The 20775-nt window shown below is 42.5% G+C and overlaps 1 protein-coding gene across 1 annotated transcript in view; it reads right to left on the reverse strand.

Annotated features, from left to right (window-relative positions):
* Positions 1 to 4292: 4292 nt before the first annotated feature.
* jph3b (junctophilin 3b) overlaps positions 4293 to 20775 on the reverse strand; it is a 50030-nt gene continuing 33547 nt past the window's right edge. The window contains exons 4-6 of the mRNA XM_086108387.1: positions 15772 to 15896; positions 13805 to 14784; positions 4293 to 8056 (exon numbers count right to left, since the gene is read on the reverse strand). Of these exons, the coding sequence (XP_085964513.1) occupies positions 7976 to 8056; positions 13805 to 14784; positions 15772 to 15896 (1186 nt within the window). The 3' untranslated portion in view covers positions 4293 to 7975. The remainder of the gene's footprint in view (positions 8057 to 13804; positions 14785 to 15771; positions 15897 to 20775) is intronic.

Here is a 20775-nt window from a genome sequence, read left to right on the forward strand (position 1 = left end):
TTATAAAAATGTGAAAATTAGAAGGACATACTTTTGCTCTCTCCATTCCTTTGGAAACTGTTTGATGATGTATGCTCTACGACTGACTTGCGACCAGTTGAGGGTGTAGCTCGCCTTCTGCCCGAAGTCAGCTGGGATCATCATCATCATCATATCTTGTCGCGCCAGTACTGGATCCGTTGCTTGGCAGCATCACTAGTGTCTAAGAGGTCTTGATCTGTGCAGGTGGGCCCCAGTTCACAATCCCGAAGAATGTGCTCCATTGTTTGTACTGGGTGGCCACACGGACACTCACTGCTGAGTGAGAGTCCCCATTTATAGGTGTTGTTCCCAGTCTTGCCTACTCTGGTTCTTGCTCTATTTAATGTCACCCAGTTCTTTCTTGAGAGGGCAGTTCCACTTGGAAGATGTTCGTTTGGGCTTTGGATTGCACCATTTAGTGCAAAGCTGTCCCATTCTCTCCATTTTTCGAGCCTGTGGTTTGTTGACTGCTCAGGATCTAAACTTTGGACGGTCATAAAGCTCTTTCTGGACTTCAGTCTTCTTATTGAATCACTATGACCATAGAGGGGGTGTCTTGTGTCATTTTCTTGACTATGCTTTTGTGTCCTTGCATGAATGTCTTTACGTATGTGTGGTGGTGCGATGCCCGCCAATCTGTAGAGTGCTGGCAGTGGTGTTGGTTTTAGTGTGCCAGTAATTATTCTGCATGTGTTGTTCAGCTCAGGTTCTATTTTGTGAGCATGACACGATCTTGCCCATGCTGCTGAACAATATTCAGCAGTAGAGTAGCATAGTGCTAGAGCTGTTGTTCTCAGAGTTTTAGGATCTGTTCCCCAGTTAGAGTTAGCAAGTTTAGCTAAGAGGTTGTTTCTTGTGGCGACTTTTGACTTGAGTTTCCTTACATGTTCTGCGAAGGAGAGCGTTCGATCTAATGTGACTCCAAGATAGACGGGATAGTCAACATGCTCAAGTCTCTCATTATTCCAGTGGATGCTTAATTTTCTATTTGCCTGGTGGTTATTTAGGTGGAATACACACACCTGCGTCTTTCCTGGATTGGCATTAAGTGAGTTTTGTTTATAATACTCTGTTAGATGTTGAAGAGCAGCTGATAGTCTCCTTTCGGTGGTTTCAAATGAGCGCGATTGGGTGGCAATACACAAATCATCGGCATATATAAATCTTCGGATGTTTTCAAACTCTGGCTGGTCATTTGTGTAGATGTTAAAAAGTACTGGAGCCAGAACAGAGCCTTGTGGGAGACCATTTTTTTGTGTTCGATATCTACTTTTCTTGCCATCCATTTCTACAAAGAAGCGTCTGTTTGTAAGCAGTGATTGTATGATTTTCACAATCGTTGTATTATGAACAGCTTTGGCAAGTTTCAGGAGAAGAATTCTGTGATTTTTTGTGTCGTATGCAGCAGTCAGGTCTACAAAAACTGCACCAGTAATTTGCTTGGCCTCAAAACCATCCTCGATGTACTGAGTGAGGTTTAATATTTGGCTACAGCATGATCGCCCTGGACGAAATCCAGCCTGGTCTGGCGATAGTTGTTGTTCCACTGTAGAGTACATTCGGGCCATTATCATTCGTTTATATAATTTGTAGAGGATGCATAGGAGCGAAATAGGACGATAGCTTTTTTTATTCTCTGGGTCTTTACCAGGTTTTAGCAGGGCCACGACTCTTGCTCTTCGCCATATCTTCGGGATCTTTAGGCTTGCTGCACAGTTGTTGAAGAGAGCAAGTATCCATGATCTGGTCTTTGTACCGAAGTGCTGAATTATTTCTGTTGTAATACCATCGAGTCCTGCTGCTTTGCCAGGTTTTACGTATTTCATGGCTTCCAAGAGTTCTTCCATGGTGAACGGATTGAAGAGTTCATCACTTTCTTGCATAATGCGGTCCATTTCTGATTTCATTTTTTGAGGTATCCTCGCTCTTTATTGGGTGGTTTTCCATTGAGTAGTAGTTGGTTTGCCACTTCGTCCGGTGTTACGGTAGCTGTTCTTATTCGGATGTTCTTTTCTGTGTTCAATTTCTTTATAGTGCTCCATGCCTTCTTGCTATTATGAGTCATATCTGTGTTGCATATAAGTTCTTGCCAGCGTTCACGTTTTCTATTTGCAACAGAGGCTGTTAAAAATTCACCTTGTTCGATAGTATTTTCATCAAATGGATCTGCATTATATGCTTGAAAATAATCCTCATAAAGTTCCTTGCTTTGATCTGTTAGGCAAGGAATGAAGGTCTTTCTACATCCTCTTGGGATGTGTCTCCTGGAAACCTCCCAGACAAGCTTTTGGAAGTGTTCATAGTTCTCTGCTCGCGCTGCAATGGTGGAGATCCTGGAATCTAGTTCATGGGTGAAGTCTTCCCATTTTGCCTTTCTAAAGTTAAATCTGGGGGTTGATTTGGAGTCGAGAGGCCTGATGACTGGCCTCACATTCAAAGTGATTGGTCTATGTTGTGATCTAGGGATTGGGTCGTTGACATATTTTTCAAAATTTGTGTAGATGTTAGAGGACACAAATGCCAGATCAGGGTTATAGCCTCTTTTCCATCTTGCACTCATGAAGGATGGTTTATCTTTAGCATTATGTAAGATTGTCAGATTGTTATTTAATGCCCATTCTTCAACGACCTCTCCATCATTATCATTTTTGGCATAGCCCCAGATGGTGTTATGACTATTGAAATCACCAATAGCAACTAGGGCCTTGTTTCTTTGACTGACAGTTCTGGGCCACATGAATGGTGTTAATGGTGGTTTGTAAACTGACACAATGGTGATATGTGTCGTTTCTACTTCAAGTATTTCCATCCCTTCTTCAGAGAGATCCCTGCTGTTTAGGATGTTCGATGGATCTCGTGTGTAGATGGCACTTCCATGAACAGGGCTAGCATGGTGGACGACTAGGTGCATGCCTGGGACTTTAGGTGGTATTGAGTCCTTGTGGGTCTCTTGTAAGCATAATATGTCAGCTTTGAGGTTGGAGAGAATTTCGGCTTTTGTTGATGAAATTCCTTCAGCATTGAAGCTGACTATCTTGAAGTTTGACATAATTGGGGCCGAGGGTTTATCCTTTTACCGCCCCAATTATTCAGTACTGTGCGTGGTGTAGAGATTGGTCTCCCCCGTGGGTTTGGGAGATTAACAGGGTCACCGGTACTTGTAGGCACACGCGTGAAGGCTCTCTACTTGACCCCGTCAGCTGGGATAGGCTCCAGTAAACAACCCCCCCCCCCCCCCCACCCCCTTCGTGTTCAGAATAAGCGGTGTTGAACATCCAATAGATGGATGTTTGATGATGTCAAGTCCAATATATCATGTGATTCACTGCTTTCCTCTTCTACCATGCTAAAACGATTACAGGAACAGAGTTGTAGGCATGTTGTGCGACACACGTGACATGAATAATAATTATTATTCAGCTGTTAGGTGGCTGCTCTTCACTTGCACGATTAACGTGTCATCCTGTGTCATTGTCCCCTGCTTCATCACCAGTTCGGGTTCTCTTGTGGCCCTTTTGGAGGCACGGCAACATTGATGGGTTCACCTGTTTTCAAACCATAACTGTATGAATAACTCATTTTAAAGTTTCAACTCGCACAACTATGTTTAGATTCTTAATATGTTGTGATAACCAACATCCTCATCATCCGAAATCAACGAACACGCGGAGGAAAGAAGGCCACTTTCCTCCAACAATAGATAGATAGATAGATAGATAGATAGATAGATAGATAGGTACATTGTTCAACGAAATGTTGTAAACTGTTAACTATTTTCCATATTTAGCATCACCATATGGATCATAACGTGCTATTTTTTTGTACCATATCTATGAATGACCTGGCCCACCTTTGTTTTAAAGAAACAAAGATGGCCCTTGACCAAGGAAGTACAGTACAGTACTGTATGTTGTTTCTCCTTATCGTTAGGTCGTGGTGCTGTAATTTGACTTTAACACCAGCAGATGGAAGCAAATCGTTACGCTTGACGCACCACTACTTGGCCATTCGTTTTGATGAAAATGACACCCAGGAAGACAGTTAAATTGCCAGATCAAGTTTTGTCGTACTTGTTGTTTAATCTGCTAATTAAAATTTTCCTCTTCTGTTTTTGCTGGTCTTTCCAGTATGCACATCGCCTAGCTCTTGGGGCGAACCCACATCTCCATCAGGAAGAATGATAGCATCGGTTGTTATGGTAACCTACATCCAAAATAGGCACGTCCCTGTGTTTCTCCTGTACGGATGCTGCATTCACACTCAGGGCGAAATCACAAGTGCCAATAGTCGTTTTTATTTTAAACACTTTAATTTCTCCACATGAAACAAAACCAAAACAGAGTAATTCCCAGAAATAAAGAAAACAGGGGAAGGAAAGGAAGACAGAACGATTGAAACTATAGAGAGAGCTTGGCATGCTGTAACATGCTGCAGTGTAACAGGGGCATCGCCACCAAGCTGATGACGACAGAACCTTTATTAGATTAGTGTACGACCCAACTGAATGAAATTAATGTGATCTGCCTCCTGGTTTTAACACATGAAGGATGGGGGGAAATGACAGAAATGAGAAAACAACTGAGATGATGTAATTCGGAAAAAACAGCAGCAGCTCATTATCCCCTGAAAGAGTTGCGGGTAGCAAGTGGCAAAGACATCTTATCCCATCACATGAATGGAGGATGCACACACGTTTGTTCAGACATTGCCATGAACCTTCATTAAAAGCCAACTTGCAAACAAGTACAGATGCTGATCTGCCAGAGGGATTTTAGAAACAAATCTGCTGCACTCAGTCAGGGAAGTTAGTGATTGCTATTAGAGTACACTAATAAACTTTGGTCTGTCATTGAATCTTATGATTCTGGTGAAACATTAAAAATACAACCGTTGAATCTGGTCATCGTTGCTTTGTACAACAATTTAACCACATTACGGTTATGTGCAAATATATTGAAATTTATAGTGGTTTATTCCAGCCTGCTTGGAATATTATCAAGACCTGTTCAGCCCGATAACACTGTGCAATATGTAAAGAAGATGCATTTGAACTCAGATGTCATATGCATTGTTTTTTTATGCAGTAGATTTCCTGCACAGTCACTGAACAAATCAAATAAAACTATGGAATTACAAAGTAGTACACATGCATTAATTAATATTTGACCCCCATAAAACCTTGACGGGAATTAACAGAAATGAGCAAATACTTGAGTCTTTTTTTTAAATTGCTTTTCAATTCACTAAGACCATTGATTTGACTGGAACTTGTGTTTTAGTGCTGATGTCGTGCTATGCAGAATAATGCTGCCCAATGGAGATGCCTTACTCCTTGTGTACAGTATATAGCTCAATTTTCCACAGCTGTTCTTGAACTCACAAACTACTTCGCTAAAGGGGCGGCACTTTCACTGCTTGCAGCCAAGAGGTACATGGAATTTTACTTTTGTTCAACAAGCGATTCATCAATCTTCAGTTCCACTCAGTCGATAGAATTCTTAACGACCACTTATTTGATTACTATGCCAATACAGTACCTTCTAGAAAAGTCAGACATTTGTTGACGTACTTTAGCAGACATCTTGCTGGTATACCTTGAAAATTCTTTGCTGCTTTCTTCAGACCCACTTGTGAGAGATACACCACTCACAAAAAGTTAAGTGACATTGGACTTTCAGATGAAATTTCATGATGAACCCAAGCGGCACTATAACTTAATTTGACCTTCTCTCAACATTTGAAAGGACCTGTCCAACTGCTCATTGTTTCATTGCTTTTTGCATACCCCGCTGTTCTATAACAAAGACCCGAAAGGCAAAATTCACAACAGATTATGGAGCCATTTATCGACACTACATTTCCATGGACGGCCACTTTTATGCCTTTCTGTGACTCTTCCAGTCTCTCTGTATTTCTGTTGAAACCTGCTGTCTATGTGTGTAGATAGTAACAGCTCCCTGGACTTAGGATAATTAACATTTACTGTAAATGCTGACCCTTTTCCGATTTCATACGTTTTCATCAGCAGTTCTGATCACAGCAGTGTGTATAGCAGATGCAAACGCTAACTTGGCCCTTAGCCTACTACATAATGCCATTAGCTCCCAAGTCAATATATACCCAGAGGCAGTACACAGTCACAGGAGATTTCAGTCATGTGGACGTAATCGTAGCGTTCCCCAGACCCCATCTACATTTAAAGTGTACTGCACACGGTAAAAAAAAAATAAAAAATAAAAAAAATAAATATAGTCTACGTGAACATAAAACGGATATAAGGTTCGATATCATCAAATCACCTGTGCCAATCAAGCCACAGCAGAGGAAAACGGCATGCAGACCAGTTCACAGATTTATTTTGAATGAGGCCCACTGCGGTCTGAATCTTGAGGTTGGGAGACAACCACAGCCATGGCCCTCCTATTGTGCATTATTGTAATGTTGGAGTCAGGCGGAATACTCATACCTTCAAAAGGAAGCCAAGTTTTTTTGAATCTTCAAACAAGCATGTGTGTAAAACATCCCATTTGAAGTCTCGCAATGGTGAGGTATCGTTCATCAATTGCTAGATCCTATGCTGTCAAAATGGAAACAGCATGTTAGAGAGGACGGTTTAAATAGTAATTCTAATTGAAACAGGAAACGTATGGGTAGATTCTTCGATCAAATAACCGTTCGTGAATTTTGCCATTCAGCTTCTTGCTGGAGATCAGAAAGTTGTGCAAAGAGTACCAAGAAATTGAGCAGTTCGCCATGTGCATTCAAGATTTGAAAGAAGGTCAAATTAAATTCATCTTTTACGGTTCCAGTGCATATTAGGTTCATTCAGAAGTTGGATTATTGTGTATACTGCTGTGTGGTGATTGACACTTGTTAAATCAGATGGATGTTGTATGGTCACATTGATAGTGGTATACACTTGAATATTGTCTCTAAAAAGCCTCTGCCAGTTGTACAGCAGGTTTTAGGCTGTGCCAATGAGGGTCGGTCCTGAACTACCACCAACTCAGAGGAAGTACAGTTCAATGACTGGCGTGTATGGAGGTGGAAAAGAGTAGGAGGGAAAGACAAGAGAGAGCATCACTGCCTGAAAGCATTGGTTTGCAGGATGCGGATGAGTCGAGAACATGTCCTCATGAGACGTTCTCTCTCTGCTCATTGCAAACATACAATGGCTTTGTGGAGGCACACCATAGTCATGCACTTTACTCACACACAGATGACGCCGACTGAAAGAGTGGGATAGGAAACAAGCCGAGAGTGTGTGTGAGAGGTGACACAGACAGGCAGCCTCCAAGACTGTATCTGGGTGGTGCTGTAATTCAGTCCCTGCATTTGTCTTTCCTGACAGAGATGAAAGAAATACATCAGTAAGAACATTTGGGCAGACGGAAGAAGCAAAAAGTTGGAGTCATCTAGAGTGAAGTGAAGGGCTTACAAAAGAAATAATATGTCCATCAACATATTATACATGAGAGAAAGTGTTCATAAAGAAAGATGACAAATCAGTTGTAAACTATGATTTGAAGATGAAAAAGGTATAGGTTTTGTCTCCAGACAGTGGAAGCAGGCATTACTTGCTATAACGCCATGGCCTGAGAATCAGACCAATTTCAGTCAATATGTGAACGACTCAAGATCCCTTTAGTCCAGTTTTCAGACTGAATTATGCAGCCCATTTACCAAGGCCGTTGTCCCCTTCTTACATCTACGCCGTTGGGCTCTGCACTGCAGTGTTGCCTTCATGGTAGCTGGATTCAGATTGGAACACACTCGCAAATTAGCCTTCAACCCAAATATTTGGGGGCCAAAATGGATTATAGCCCTCCACGTTCTCTTCAGGTGCTTGCAGTCAGTTTCCAAGGAACACAAATTTGACAGCAGATCCCTCTTCATAACTATAGAAGTTTATAGTTGGAGCATGTCTAGGCTCATTCCGAAAACAATGCTATTCTTAAATAAAAAAGTGGATAAACAAAATAGCCACTGCGATGTTGAGAAGAATCACCATGGCAACCAGGATAGCGCTGTAGGCCTGCAAGGGAAACAAATAAAAAGGGTTAATAGTAAGTAAGGACGCAAAAAAACCACAAAATTCATATGTATGTAACCTACTTACTACTAAAAATAAAGACATTATTCAACTGAAAGGAGAAGGAGAATAATCAAAACTGTATCTCCAGGGCACATTTTCATATGCATCAATCAAATTACACACGCCAGTAGAACAATCATTTGAGCTCTGTCTTAGAAACCCTCACTACTTGGCGCTTAAATGCCTGAATGACTTCAATAACACACAGGGCTCTATTTTCGGACACGTGGACAGAGGGTGAGACCTTAGACATGGCCCCACCGCATATGATATTTTGGTGGCAGAATTTGTCGAAACTTTCCTCCTGCTGGAACCGTTGTCTAAGTTCTGGCGCAGGCAGCCGAACGCGATTTTGGTGAATTTGATCAGGGCACTCGTAGACAGATTCTGAATGACATAATCGTAGAAATCACTTAATTCAGCGCATTTTTACTCCTTTCATCTATCATATATATTTTAAAAGCCATGGTGCATCTATGAAGGGTGGGGCTGGAGGAGGCGTGGTCACACACGGCCATAAATGATTGAGGTAAAAGTTGGTCTCCAAAAGTTGGTCTCCATGTCACAGCCACTCATTTCACAGATCTGCGCTCTCCTTAGCCAAAATTCCCTCATCCGCCCATGGAGGTCTGATTGCAGTTCCTTTTAAATGTACTTTGCACCCCTCGAACTGCTACAGGACTCAAGCAAATTAGCAGAACACCTGAAGACTGCTGCTGATGGCCAAGACAGATTTGCCGATACTTGGGAGAACCTCCTTAATGACATGAGGAAGAACAGAGTCATCAGGGGAGTCGAATGGCTTAGTCTGGCAAACCACATCCCATAAAAACTTCAGAGAAATCGAATGTAACAGCGCCAGACAAGGGACATGGACAGAGGGGTCACATGTGGTGTTTGAAATGAAAGCCGTAGCATCGCAACATTATCCATGAAAACCTGCAGGAATCTATCCGTCAAAAATGCTGCCGGATGACTCGGACTACATTGGTGTGTGAGTGTGTCTATGTGTGTGTGCGGCGATTTGGGTTAGTGATTCTGTGTGACAGTTCGACAGACCTCAACAGTATTAAAAGTCAAAACATGCAACTCTTCTTTCAAATGAGTCAGCCACGCTAGAATATTGGATTCTGAATATGAGTACCTATCTGGCTCAAATATATATCCCTGTTGGCAATTGGTGAGTGCATGGGAAGCCCCAGTCAATGACGTGACATCACATGCGTTTCGTCTTTGCATTAAAATTAACCAGGGTCATTGCCTGTGAGCTGTTTGGCTAATACCGGACTAGACACTAAGATAGGAGCACCAGATCCTTGTCAAACTTTCCACCATTGCTCCGTTTCCTAAAAATGTATTTGAATGCAGAGCAGCAAATTGAAATCATATAGCGGGCAGGCAGATGATGCAGTTTCATGGTTGCAATTGCATTTGGCAGAAAACAAAGAATGAGGTTAATGACAAAAACACATTATTGAATAATATTAATACGAAATGAATCTGACATAAGATGCAAGTGCAAGTAAATTAATGGTGTGGGCCGAGATATGGGGTTAAAGAATTACAGACGCTCCCCAGCTTACCAACGAGATACGTTCCAAACGATCGTTCGTAAGGTGAATTCGTTTGTAAGTTGCTTCAGTGCTATATTTTGTATGGAATGTATGTTTAAGGCTTATATAAGAATGTTTAAGGTTTATATAAGTATGTTTAAGGCTTGTATGAGTAGCCTGTATTGGTTTGTACTGAAAAATAACGAGAGATCTTTAACAACTGGGCAGAGGAAGCCGGATTCGGGGTGAATGCTGGGCGAGCTCTCACAGCGCCTCACGTCGGTATTAGCGGCGGAAAGAAGCACTACAGTACCTGTACTCGGAAAAAGGCGCGCGATACAAAATCTGACTTTTTCTTTTCTTTTTCGACATACCCGTAAAAATGTTCGTATGTACCGTTGTTCGTAACTCAGATGTTCGTAAGTCGAGGAGCGTCTGTATTGGACCCCTTTTTGGTGAGTTTTCTGCATTTCTCTCAGATATGAATCAAGAATAGATTTTTAACATCCTGATTAAATGACGGTAAATTTCCAGTTTACTTTTTTGCAAGATGGAGCTCCATCTCATGATGCTATTTACATACAGTACATGTGGAGTTAGAGCAGCAGTTTTCAGATACTTGGACGAGCTGGCGTAGTCCTGTGGAATGGCCTCCCAGATCCCTTGAACTCACCCCACTTGTTTTGGATCTTTTGGGGCATTTGAAGGCCATCGGATATCAGGAAAAGATACACAAATCATCTCAAGGGATGTATCACCAACTCATACTGTATTATATCAATACATAGATATAGTTTTCACTGGCGGCACAAAATATATATCTATTTTAAACCAAACTACAAACTACAAGTTTTCAGCTTTGTTGTAATCACCCTGGAGTAAATATAGTAACCGTGTCTTCAATTCTCAGCAACACTGACATTTTTCCCCCCCACAGTCAGGTCGTCACGCAATGAGCAACGTCAGTGATGATGATTCCAATGAGACCAGATGTGTGATGAGTCATGGAACTTTGACTCGTACCTGGAGACCAAAGGGTGAAGAAAGCAAGAAAGTCAAAATCCAACGTGAAAGTCATGCCGAATGTGCTGCAAGTACCGATCGGAAGCAGGGTTAATGAAACATTGTTGCAAATGAACGTGATAATGAGGTTTGTGCTGATGAACCCTATAATAGGCTTATCCCAGATCTGTGGCACATAATCAAGCCACAGGTGGATAGAACCCATCTGACAGACTGCTTTTTCTAAGACCTACTCAGCAAGATAACTGTGCTACTCAGAAGCACAACGAGTGGCAATTATAATACATAACATATTCAGAATGCCCAAGTGTCATTGTTACAAGGAATCATATCATGTTGACGGCCTCATATCAAATATCATCCATTCATGAGCTTGCTTATTTGTCATTTTAGTTACGGTTGCTGACACTTAAAACATGGTGTGAACTGATCCATTTGTAACATCTATTTATTTTTTTTTAGATATAAAGGTGTGTCAATTTGAATCATTTTCACGGCACGGTGAGAACATGCGAACGCTACACAGGCAGGACGGAGCCGGAATCAAACCGTGCACTTCTGCACCATGAGGCGGACATGCTAACCACCATGCCGCCCTTGCCTACAATTATTTACATTGTTAAGTGGTGTTCGATACTGAAATATGCTGAATATATACAATAATCCCTCGTTTAATGGGGACCAAAACCACCCGCGATAAACGAAAATCCGCGAAGTAGCGTCCAATTAATATAAACAGGTAAAAAACGTTTTTTTTTTAAAAGTCCGCAAACGGTCCGCGAGAAGCTGCAAAACAACAGCAAGTCACATAGAGCAACATATACAGTACTGTACTCCATGTATATGTAAAAACAAAAAAAACTTTTTTAAATTATTTTTTTTAATGTTTGAAAAAATTCGCGATGCACTGAACCCGCGATAAACGAACCGCGAAGTAGCGAGGGATCACTGTAATCATCAGATTTAAAATGTATATACCTTATTTCTGGTGCCAATCTGTTCTGCAAAGTGTGTAAATGAGTGAACAAAAGGCTTTAACTGTGCACTTTGAAGGTTGTCACTTTTTGAAGTTGAGTGAAGATCATATACTGGATATAATTGTGAAGTCCTTTATAGGTGAACTTGACTTATTTTAGTCATTGCACAAAGAGTATGAGAGTAGCCAGCGTGTTTCAGCATTCTGCATCTATTTATCTCAGTGTGACGATAACTGTATGCTGTGAACCTGTCTGACACAAAACCCGCTTAGTTCGCCGCAGCTGCAAACACACATCCCATGTCAACCTACTCCCCCCCACCACCACCACTGTTACTGACACCCACCCACTGATTGGCCGCTGTGGAAGCAAGGCATAAGCTGTTCCCTAGCAACAGAGCGCTAGTTAACCAATAGCGGGGCATCTGAGAAGAAGCCCTACTTTGCCAATCTGTTGTTACTAAGGTGCAGAGAGGACCAGTGGGAGTCTCTCCGTGCGTGTGTGTGTTCATGCTGCAGAAGCCAACAACCACTGAACTACTACATACCATCACTGAGGGCCAGTCTGCTGTAAACTAATGATATCGAAGTGAACCAGCGTGATAAAGGAGTGTGAAGCTGTATGCACACACAATGACAGTGTTGGTGGGGTTTTTGCTCATGGTCAGTATTTCCCAGCATATTTCCCATTTTACTGTAATATTCTGAATGCTGCTGGTGGATTAACATGGTGGATTTGCATGGTTCAGGTTGTGCATTTGAGTCAAGACAGGAAAGATTACACCATAAGAAGCCACAAAATCATCTGTTTGGTCATACACAACACAAGCTTCTTCAAAATAATTCCCAAGCGAGAAACTTGTGACTACGGATTATCTTTATATGAGGCATGACTTTGTTTTATGACACCAACCAATATGGGAGCCAATCATTTTATCAATATAGTCCTACATGTGCTCAAGGCACATGTAGGACTATATTGATAAAATGATTTAATATGTAATGTATTACATATTACAATTTACTTGCATTTAAAAGTACCGGTAATGTGGTTCTTTACCATATCGGGTATTCATTTATTTAATAATGATGTTGACACTTTGAAAGGGAAATTGGCAAATGGTAACTGGTAATGAGGTTATTTAACGTAACAACTATTTTGTTAAATATTTTGCCTCTATGGTGGGAGATCACAACCTTTCATTCATTAAGATCATTAAGATATTTTTTACATAAATATTGAAACTGACATTTGGTCCAGCAAATAAAAAATCACAGGCTGTAAACCATAAATAAAATGATCAACATAGTTCAATTAATTTACACACAACTAGGAGTGATAGATGAAGTATAATTGATAATTGGTCAAACAAAAACATCTATCTGTCTAGTCCCCGCCTCTGACTGCTTGGCGCAGTTCGCTAGTTGCCAGTGCCCAATCTCCTCTTCATCTCTCCTCCGAGGTCAAAAATATTTTGGGGGTGTTTAACTGCACACACAGTTGATAAGGCAAAGGGTTCCAAGCCAAGAAGGTTGTTGAACATCATGAAAAATGCTAGTTTTGTGGTTGTGAAAATATCCTTTTTCTGTCTTTAGGTTTACACTTGATCTCATCTGGACTTGGACTTGGACTTGGATTCCACCCCTGGGGACCTGGACTTTTGTAACTTGAACTAAGACTCAATAAAGGTGGACTTGACTAAAGCCCTGATCTGACCAATAAAATTACCAAACAGATCACAGTGGACCAATAAAATTGTCAGAGTCAGCCTGTGTGAGAAAGAAGTGCAGAAATTGTATGCAAAGTGGCACGTAGCTGTATAGGAGCAAAGACAAGCATTGGGAACGAGTGCCATAAATACAGCCATCTTTGCTCTGTTTGTATTCTCACAGAGGATAGAAACTTTGGCCATGGAGTGACAATCTCAGCAGCAAAATGAGTTTCCATAGGATGGACTGTGGCAGGAACAACTGTGCATGCTTGTCTGTGAATTCTAAATAAATAAACTGGAGGATGACAAAACCGTTTCTGTGTGATCTTGGAGGTGCCGCTATGCAATTATTTGGTGTACTTTCTGCCACCCGCTATTAGAATTCTGTTTGTCTGTGTGTTTTTATGCAGTGCAAGGAGCTTACTGAGTGGCCTTTGCGCTGTATGAGTCCATAATCCTGTTGCTCCGGTGCAATGGGGGAGGATTTCAGAGGCGGGGAGAGGGTGAGGTCCCGTCGTATAGGCCGAGAATCCATCTTGTCACCCAGTCGGACGCTCTCCAGCTGGTCTTTGCCTTCTCTGCCCTCTTTGCCCTCTCTTCCTTCCCTCCCGTCTCGGTTCCTATGTCTCTGTCGTTGCAATGTGTGTGAGCGCCCCTCCCCGTGAGAATGACTGTGCACGTGCTTCTCCTCCGCGTGCCCATAGGGCTTGTGTGTAGTGGAGTCTCTGGGCTGTAAAGGCTTCATCTCCATTTCATAATTGCTAAATTTCTCTTCGTCCTGTTCGAGAAGCCGCCCTCCCCTACTGTCCGCCCCCCTGTGCCCGGAGGTCCAAGAGGCAGAAGTGGATGTCTCTGTCCATCTGTCTCTCCTCGTTTGTTTATGATTAGATGAACTATGGTCCCGAGACTTGTGATTGGTGGAGCTGTGTTTGTGTCCATTGGTCCTGCTCGTGCCTTGTCCGCTAAGTCCTCCTCCCCCTTTGTGGAAGAGCCCTTTCCTCTTTTCCTCACTCCAATTTTTTGCCCGCATGTACTCTACCTTTCCTCCTCCACCTTCACTCTCCCTGCTGCCTCCCTCGATCAAGACTTGAATTTCTGTCTGCCCTCCAGGCCCTTCTTTCTCACCCCGCTCTCCCCCTTCTTTCCCCCTATCTCCGTGGTCGACTGCAGTCTGCCGGTGAAAGCGAGCACTTTTGCTGCGTTTGGCTGGCCGAATTAAGGCAGGAGGACTGTGGGGAGGTGATGAAGAAGGGGGACTAAGATCTGGCGTGGCGTTGGAGTGGTCTTCCGAGCCTGTGCTCCTCACATAGAGGTCCGGGCTGTCTGCGGTTCCGGCGCTACTGGACAAGCCCTCACCCTCCACTTCGCTGGACACTTGACACTTGGGACGTTGCACTTCCATGCCTGCAAAAAAAAAAAAAAAAAAAGAAAAAAGATGAGACGGGATGGAAATTTAGCTTTGTGGTCTGTTTGATTGCGCTCTGAAAAATGAATCATAGCATAATTTATTTTCAAGTGTTTTCATCCAGTTACTTTCATTTAAATCATACAACAAGAATTGATTTATTTACATTCCTCTGAATCAGCATAAATATATTTTAAATGTGTCAGGCTGTGGACTAAGAAAGACTCTTTTAGTTAAAATTTATGAAATTGCATCAGTCAAAACGTATGAATATATTTTAAATGTGTCATGCTGCAGACTAACCAAGATTCATTTCATTAAAATTCATGAAATTTATGTAAAGTTGACCAGGGCGATCACAAATCACCACTGTGAAGTTGGCATTTCAAGACTACCTTCCACCCGATCGTTTCTGTTCGTATGTGCCCCCCCCCACACACACTCTCACACAATAGCTGTACGGTTGAGGAGGGGGGGTGTCATTTTTTTTTTTAATTTAAGGATGATGGCAGTATAATAATAATAATAATAATAATGAGTTTAATGAATTGATTTATATATTCCATGCATGCTATATTCATATTCATGAATAACATAGGATTGGCACTTATCTGCAGAGCTCTGAATCTTTCTGCCTGCATCTCGATCAAATTCAAATAGATAGATCAATTAGATAAAATAAAGCCCTCAGTCTGTAATGACTCCTGCCTAATGTGGTGGAAAGCGGAATACCAGAAAGAACCTGCATAAGCACAGGCAGAAGATGCAAACTCCATACAGAAAGGTCCAAATTAAGATTCAAATCCAGAACTGTGAAGCAAACGTGTTAGCTTCATGTATCACTCTGCATCAAAATTATTTAACTGTTTTAATTGGTTTTGCCTCAGACATTTTCATGTATAAAATTAACCATGGGCAGGTGTACACATGGGCAGATGTGTGTAGCAGGTAATATCAATAAATTCTGTGAGTGTGTGTTCACCCACCATTTCCCGGGTACTGGAAAGAAGGGGAGAACTGCTTGGCAGTGACTCTGGCCATGCGACTCTCCTCTTGAGCTTTCTGGGCTGCTCCAACAGCTGCCTCTGCTTTACCCTGTGCATGAGCAGTCCTGACACACAGAAAAGAACATTTGAAAAAAATGTCAATCAATACAGACGTGAGACAGTGCAGCCATGTTTTTGTAGTGAGTTGATAATGATGAAAATAGAGGCCCCTCTGTCAAGCACAAACGCATACTGTAAAGGTGAGGGGTATTGCCATTTAATAATTCAACAACATTACCCCAAACCTACCTAAATGATTTTCATAACATGTTCAAGAGGGGTGCAAAAAGCATCAGCAAGAGCCCTTTTAATTCTGAAGCATTCCGAGTAACTTATTTTCTCCTTTTGCCATTAGAATATATATCCATATGTGAACATATAACTTTTTTTGTGTGTTCCATAATTTTTCATGATTTGTCTTTTTGAGTTGGTTTTGTGTTTGTTTACTTCTGGTGTGACTTGATGTTATATCGGGAGTCTCGGCGGGTCGGAGTTGTTGCCTTTTACGTTTGGGGGATGGAAGTGGTGGGAGTTGGATTCCAATATTGACAAGAGGTTTGAGGTGATGCCTTTGATTCTCTCTGTGGAGTGAGTCAAAGTCGGAGGTAAATCCAGGGTTGGATGAAGTTGAGGCATCTATTGGCACGAGGATTACTGGGTGCAGAGTGAGCATTACTTTGAGACTGTTTTACATTTGGACATATTCCAGGGTGGTGTTTATCAGTCATTGTGTATTTCCTTGTCTATTGTGTTGGGAATGTGGCGCAGAGTGATGCATACAGTACAAAATGTTAGAAGTCAGTGATTTGATCCCCTGCTTGTCAAGGCAAATCCTGTCTTGCTTGAAGAAATGTCGGTGTTCCCAGAAAATTGAAAAATTGTCAATAAAGTTCACAGAGTGAGAAGCACACACATTTCTCAGCCATCTAGACAGCGACATCAACTCGCTGGACCGTTGGCCGAGGTCCACTCTGCATTTAGAGATTGTATTTTTTGTAGCTTATGTTTTGTAGATGCTTCACTTAAAATTCCTAAATATTAATGAGAGGGGGTGGCCCGGTAGTTGAGTGGTTAGCGCGTCGACTTCACAGTGCAGAGGTACCAGGTTCAATTCTAGCTTCGGCCTTCCTGTGTGGAGTTTGCATGTTCTCCCCATGCTTGCGTGGGTTTCTTCCAGGTCCTCCGGTTTCCTCCCACATTCCAAAAACATGCGTGGCAGGCTGATTGTACATTCCAAATTGTCCATCCATCAGTGTTTAAAACCCCTCTCCATACCAGCAAAGCTAAGGAATGGGGTGTTGTACTTAATTAACAAGTCCACCCATTGAGTTCTCAATGCAGTACGCGCAGTTGGATGAGCAGTGGGGCATTTGAACCATTCCAAGGCAATTTTTGTCCTGATCCGATTTCGCCAAAGTAGGTTGAAATGAACTTTTGGCTGCCTCGCGTCGATATCCAAAACATAGGTAGTACGTCACACATATGAATTAGTAGACGCAGCCAAATAAAGTAAAGTGTGTCTCTTTGGACAGTCATTGTATGATGAGGGTTCGCTGCCATACCAGAAAAAATTATGATGAAAGGAGGGTTCAAATCAAAAGACGGCGCGGCAACCCTTTTTTTAAATGCCCACCTCCATGTATTTTTATGTGTTTGGCGACAGTTGGCAAACGGCTTGTCCAAAACCAGGAAATGGGTGCTTGCGGTCGAGTGCCTTACTGCGTAATTGTCGGCCATCAGATAACAGTGATGACTCGGCCTCAAACGGCCATCACGCAGATGTTTCTGAAAAGCGGCTCCATTGTAGCCGCTTGTCTCGTAGAAATTCTATTGGAAAAGCAAACATCTGGTCCCAAGTAAGGCTGTCTTGGTGAGCAAGTGCCATTAGTCTGGTTCTGATTCTGGCTTTACATTGAATGTTACCTTAACAGTTAGGCTGGCTTCCCTATCTACTCCTATGATATTTTCTTGGTTTTCTATGCCTCTTGCTTTGCCTTGTCCTTATTTAGTGATCATGACACTTGCTGCCGGAAAGGTAAGGATTAGTGACTTAGAGGAGCTGTGGTAGGACAGCATTTAGGTGCGATAGCTAGGCAGTCACAGTTTGCTCTGCGCAAACCAGTTGTTCCTGAGCTGCGGGGGAAAGCAGTTAGGATGGGTGACATGGATGGAGCCATTTTCTTAAAAACCAGCTTGGATATGATTTTTAGAAAATGCCGGTAGCCCTGGGGTCAGACATACTTGAAACCAATCTCACGCTGAGGCAGATACATTCGGAAGCTTAGTTGTTGGCTGGTAGACCAAACTTATACTGTGTTAACAGAGAACAGGAAGTGTGATTTGATGAATAAACCTAAAGTAGATGATAGAGAGGTAAGTTAATGGTGACAGAGAGGCAGGCAACTGGTTGTCAAAACAGGTGGGTTGGCAATGATCGAGAATGACTCAAACAACAATCTGCCCACGAATGGACGCTGAGGTGGAGGAGATACACAGCGATGTGTCTATGAGTGGCATGTGTGTGACACGAGTAGGAGAGTTGACCCATCTTCTATTCTAAGTCATTCTCAAACAGCCATCCATTCATTATCTATAACGTTTGTCCTTATGCTGGTTGCTGGTGAGTTGGAGTCTATCCCAGCTGGCATTGGGTGAGAGGTGGGGTCAAGGGCAGGATGGCTATCGGGAAAATTTACATTTTCCTGAACGGCCGGTGTATTTCTGACCTAGGACTGGCATCACGGTCAGCCAACACCCCCTACCCCATACCGATGGACAATTTGGAATCGTCAATTAACCTAAGATGAAACTCCACAAAGGAGGGCCTGAGGCATGATTTGAACGTGGGCAAACTCTATTGTGAGGTTGAAGTTTGTCAACCAATGATCTGGAAACAAATACTTGTAAAGACTGACAGACCATAAAGGTCATGCAAACTGTAATTTGTTTATCTATTTACTGTAACCAAGTGGCAGGTGGTGGGTTTTGGACCTGAGCCTTCAGTGGGTATTTAGAGTCCAAATCCACCCCTTAAAAACGCTATCATGTCACAAAATAAAGTCTTAAAAAAACCATAACTATGACTATGCTCAGACTGCAGAGGGTATTAACCCTTTCAGGGATAGTGGTTCCTACAGTGGACATCTTATCACGTTATCAGGTTACAGGGTGCATGAAAGGGTTCATAAACCGTTACGAAAAACAACATTGCAGATTCACGGATGATGATCTGTGTAGTCTCTTTTCCAGGCAGTCTCATCCACATGCATCGCATTCCCTATCCGATTTATATCCAGATACGAAAGAGGCCGATGTGTGGCATTAAAGAAGAGCATTTCAGGTATTTGAACAAAAATCAAAGTTACCTTTATCTTCCAATACATCACCTCAGCAGCTCCAAACCTCTACAGTACAATATCGTACTTCACAATTCGTTTTAATCAAGATAAAAATGTAACATAAAGAACATCATACTCACCAGAAATACAAATGCAGAGGCTCCTGCCTGTCTGTGTATGCCAACTGCTCCACTCATTCATAACTACCCCACCCCCCCAAAAAGCCACTCAGCAAAGCAGTGTTGGTTGTACTAACCTCAAAGTCCAGTTTTCTTTAAAAGTGCACCTTGAAAGTGAATTTCTAATCATGGTCCGATATCGTCTCATAAATGAAGCTTTGGTTGCACACAGAGTTGAATCAATCAGAAGTGATACGGAGCTGGACCAATGAGAGCACGGAGAAAATCATTCGCCACAAGGCCTGTGGGACGGCTTTCCAGAGGGGAATCTAGAATCTGATTGGCTCAAAGAACAACCAGCGATTTCAATGGTGCGTGTGTGTGTGTGTGTGTGTGTGGTCATCATTTGCATTTGAGGTTCTGAAGGTGTTGGATGCAGTAATAGGCGCAGGGCAACGCATCAAAGCTGGAATCTGATTGGACAAAATAAAACTTAACCCCAAAACTACTGGAAGCGACACACAACCACTGTGTGGGAAATAAATGATTTGCACTTCATTTAAATTGCAAATGTAGGCCTGTGCTTCTAATAGTTTTGCCCTCTGCAGAGAAGGCTTTAAGGCCCTGACGCCACACCATTGCAATCATTTATAGTAGATATTTGCTGAAAAGAAAACAAAAGGGTGGTTCTTTGTCAACATTCGCTCCTTTAACATTTAAAACCACATGCAGGCAATGTGCAGTAAGTGTCAAACATGGCATACCACAGAGACAACGAATATCAGGCATGTTATTTTTGTTCCTGTACATTTCCCCTATTTATTGCTTTGTACGATAGTACTGTATACGTATTTTACAAAACCACTTCTTCCTATGGGGAAGGGCACAAAAGGAAATGGATGCAGACATCTCTTCCCATACCTCAGCCCACCGTCTCGCTACCCTCCTTTTGCTCTCCGGGCTCAGCAGCCGTCTTGATGCAGTGTTACATGTCGATGGACATTGATTTTCACCTCTCTGCCTCTTTGTTTCTCTTACACTGATTCACGCTCTCTGCCAACCATGCAACTCCAGGCACACACCACTTTAGAAAGGCCACTTTATGCTATGTGGTGGGGGCACTGAAAGATGGACGATGCTTTTGACAAAAACATGTTTCATTTCTGGGTGGCCCGGTAGTCCAGTGGTTAGCACGGTGACTTCACAGTGCAGAGGTACCGGGTTTAATTCCAGCTCAGGCCTCCCTGTGAGGAGTTTGCATGTTCTCCCCGGACCTGCGAGGGTTTTCTCCAGGTACTCCGATTTCCTCCCACATTCCAAAACCATGCATGGCAGGCTGATTGAACACTCTAAATTGTCCCCAGGTGTGCGTGTGGGCGTGGATGGTTGTTCGTGTCTGTGTGCCCTGCGATTGGCTGGCAACCGATTCAGGGTGTCCCCCGCCTACTGCCCGAAGACTGCTGGGATAGGCTCCAGCACCCCCCGCG

Source organism: Hippocampus guttulatus, chromosome 4 (genome assembly GCF_054856545.1).
Source record: "Hippocampus guttulatus isolate MCC_2025c chromosome 4, RoL_Hgut_1.0, whole genome shotgun sequence".
Taxonomy (NCBI): domain Eukaryota; kingdom Metazoa; phylum Chordata; class Actinopteri; order Syngnathiformes; family Syngnathidae; genus Hippocampus; species Hippocampus guttulatus.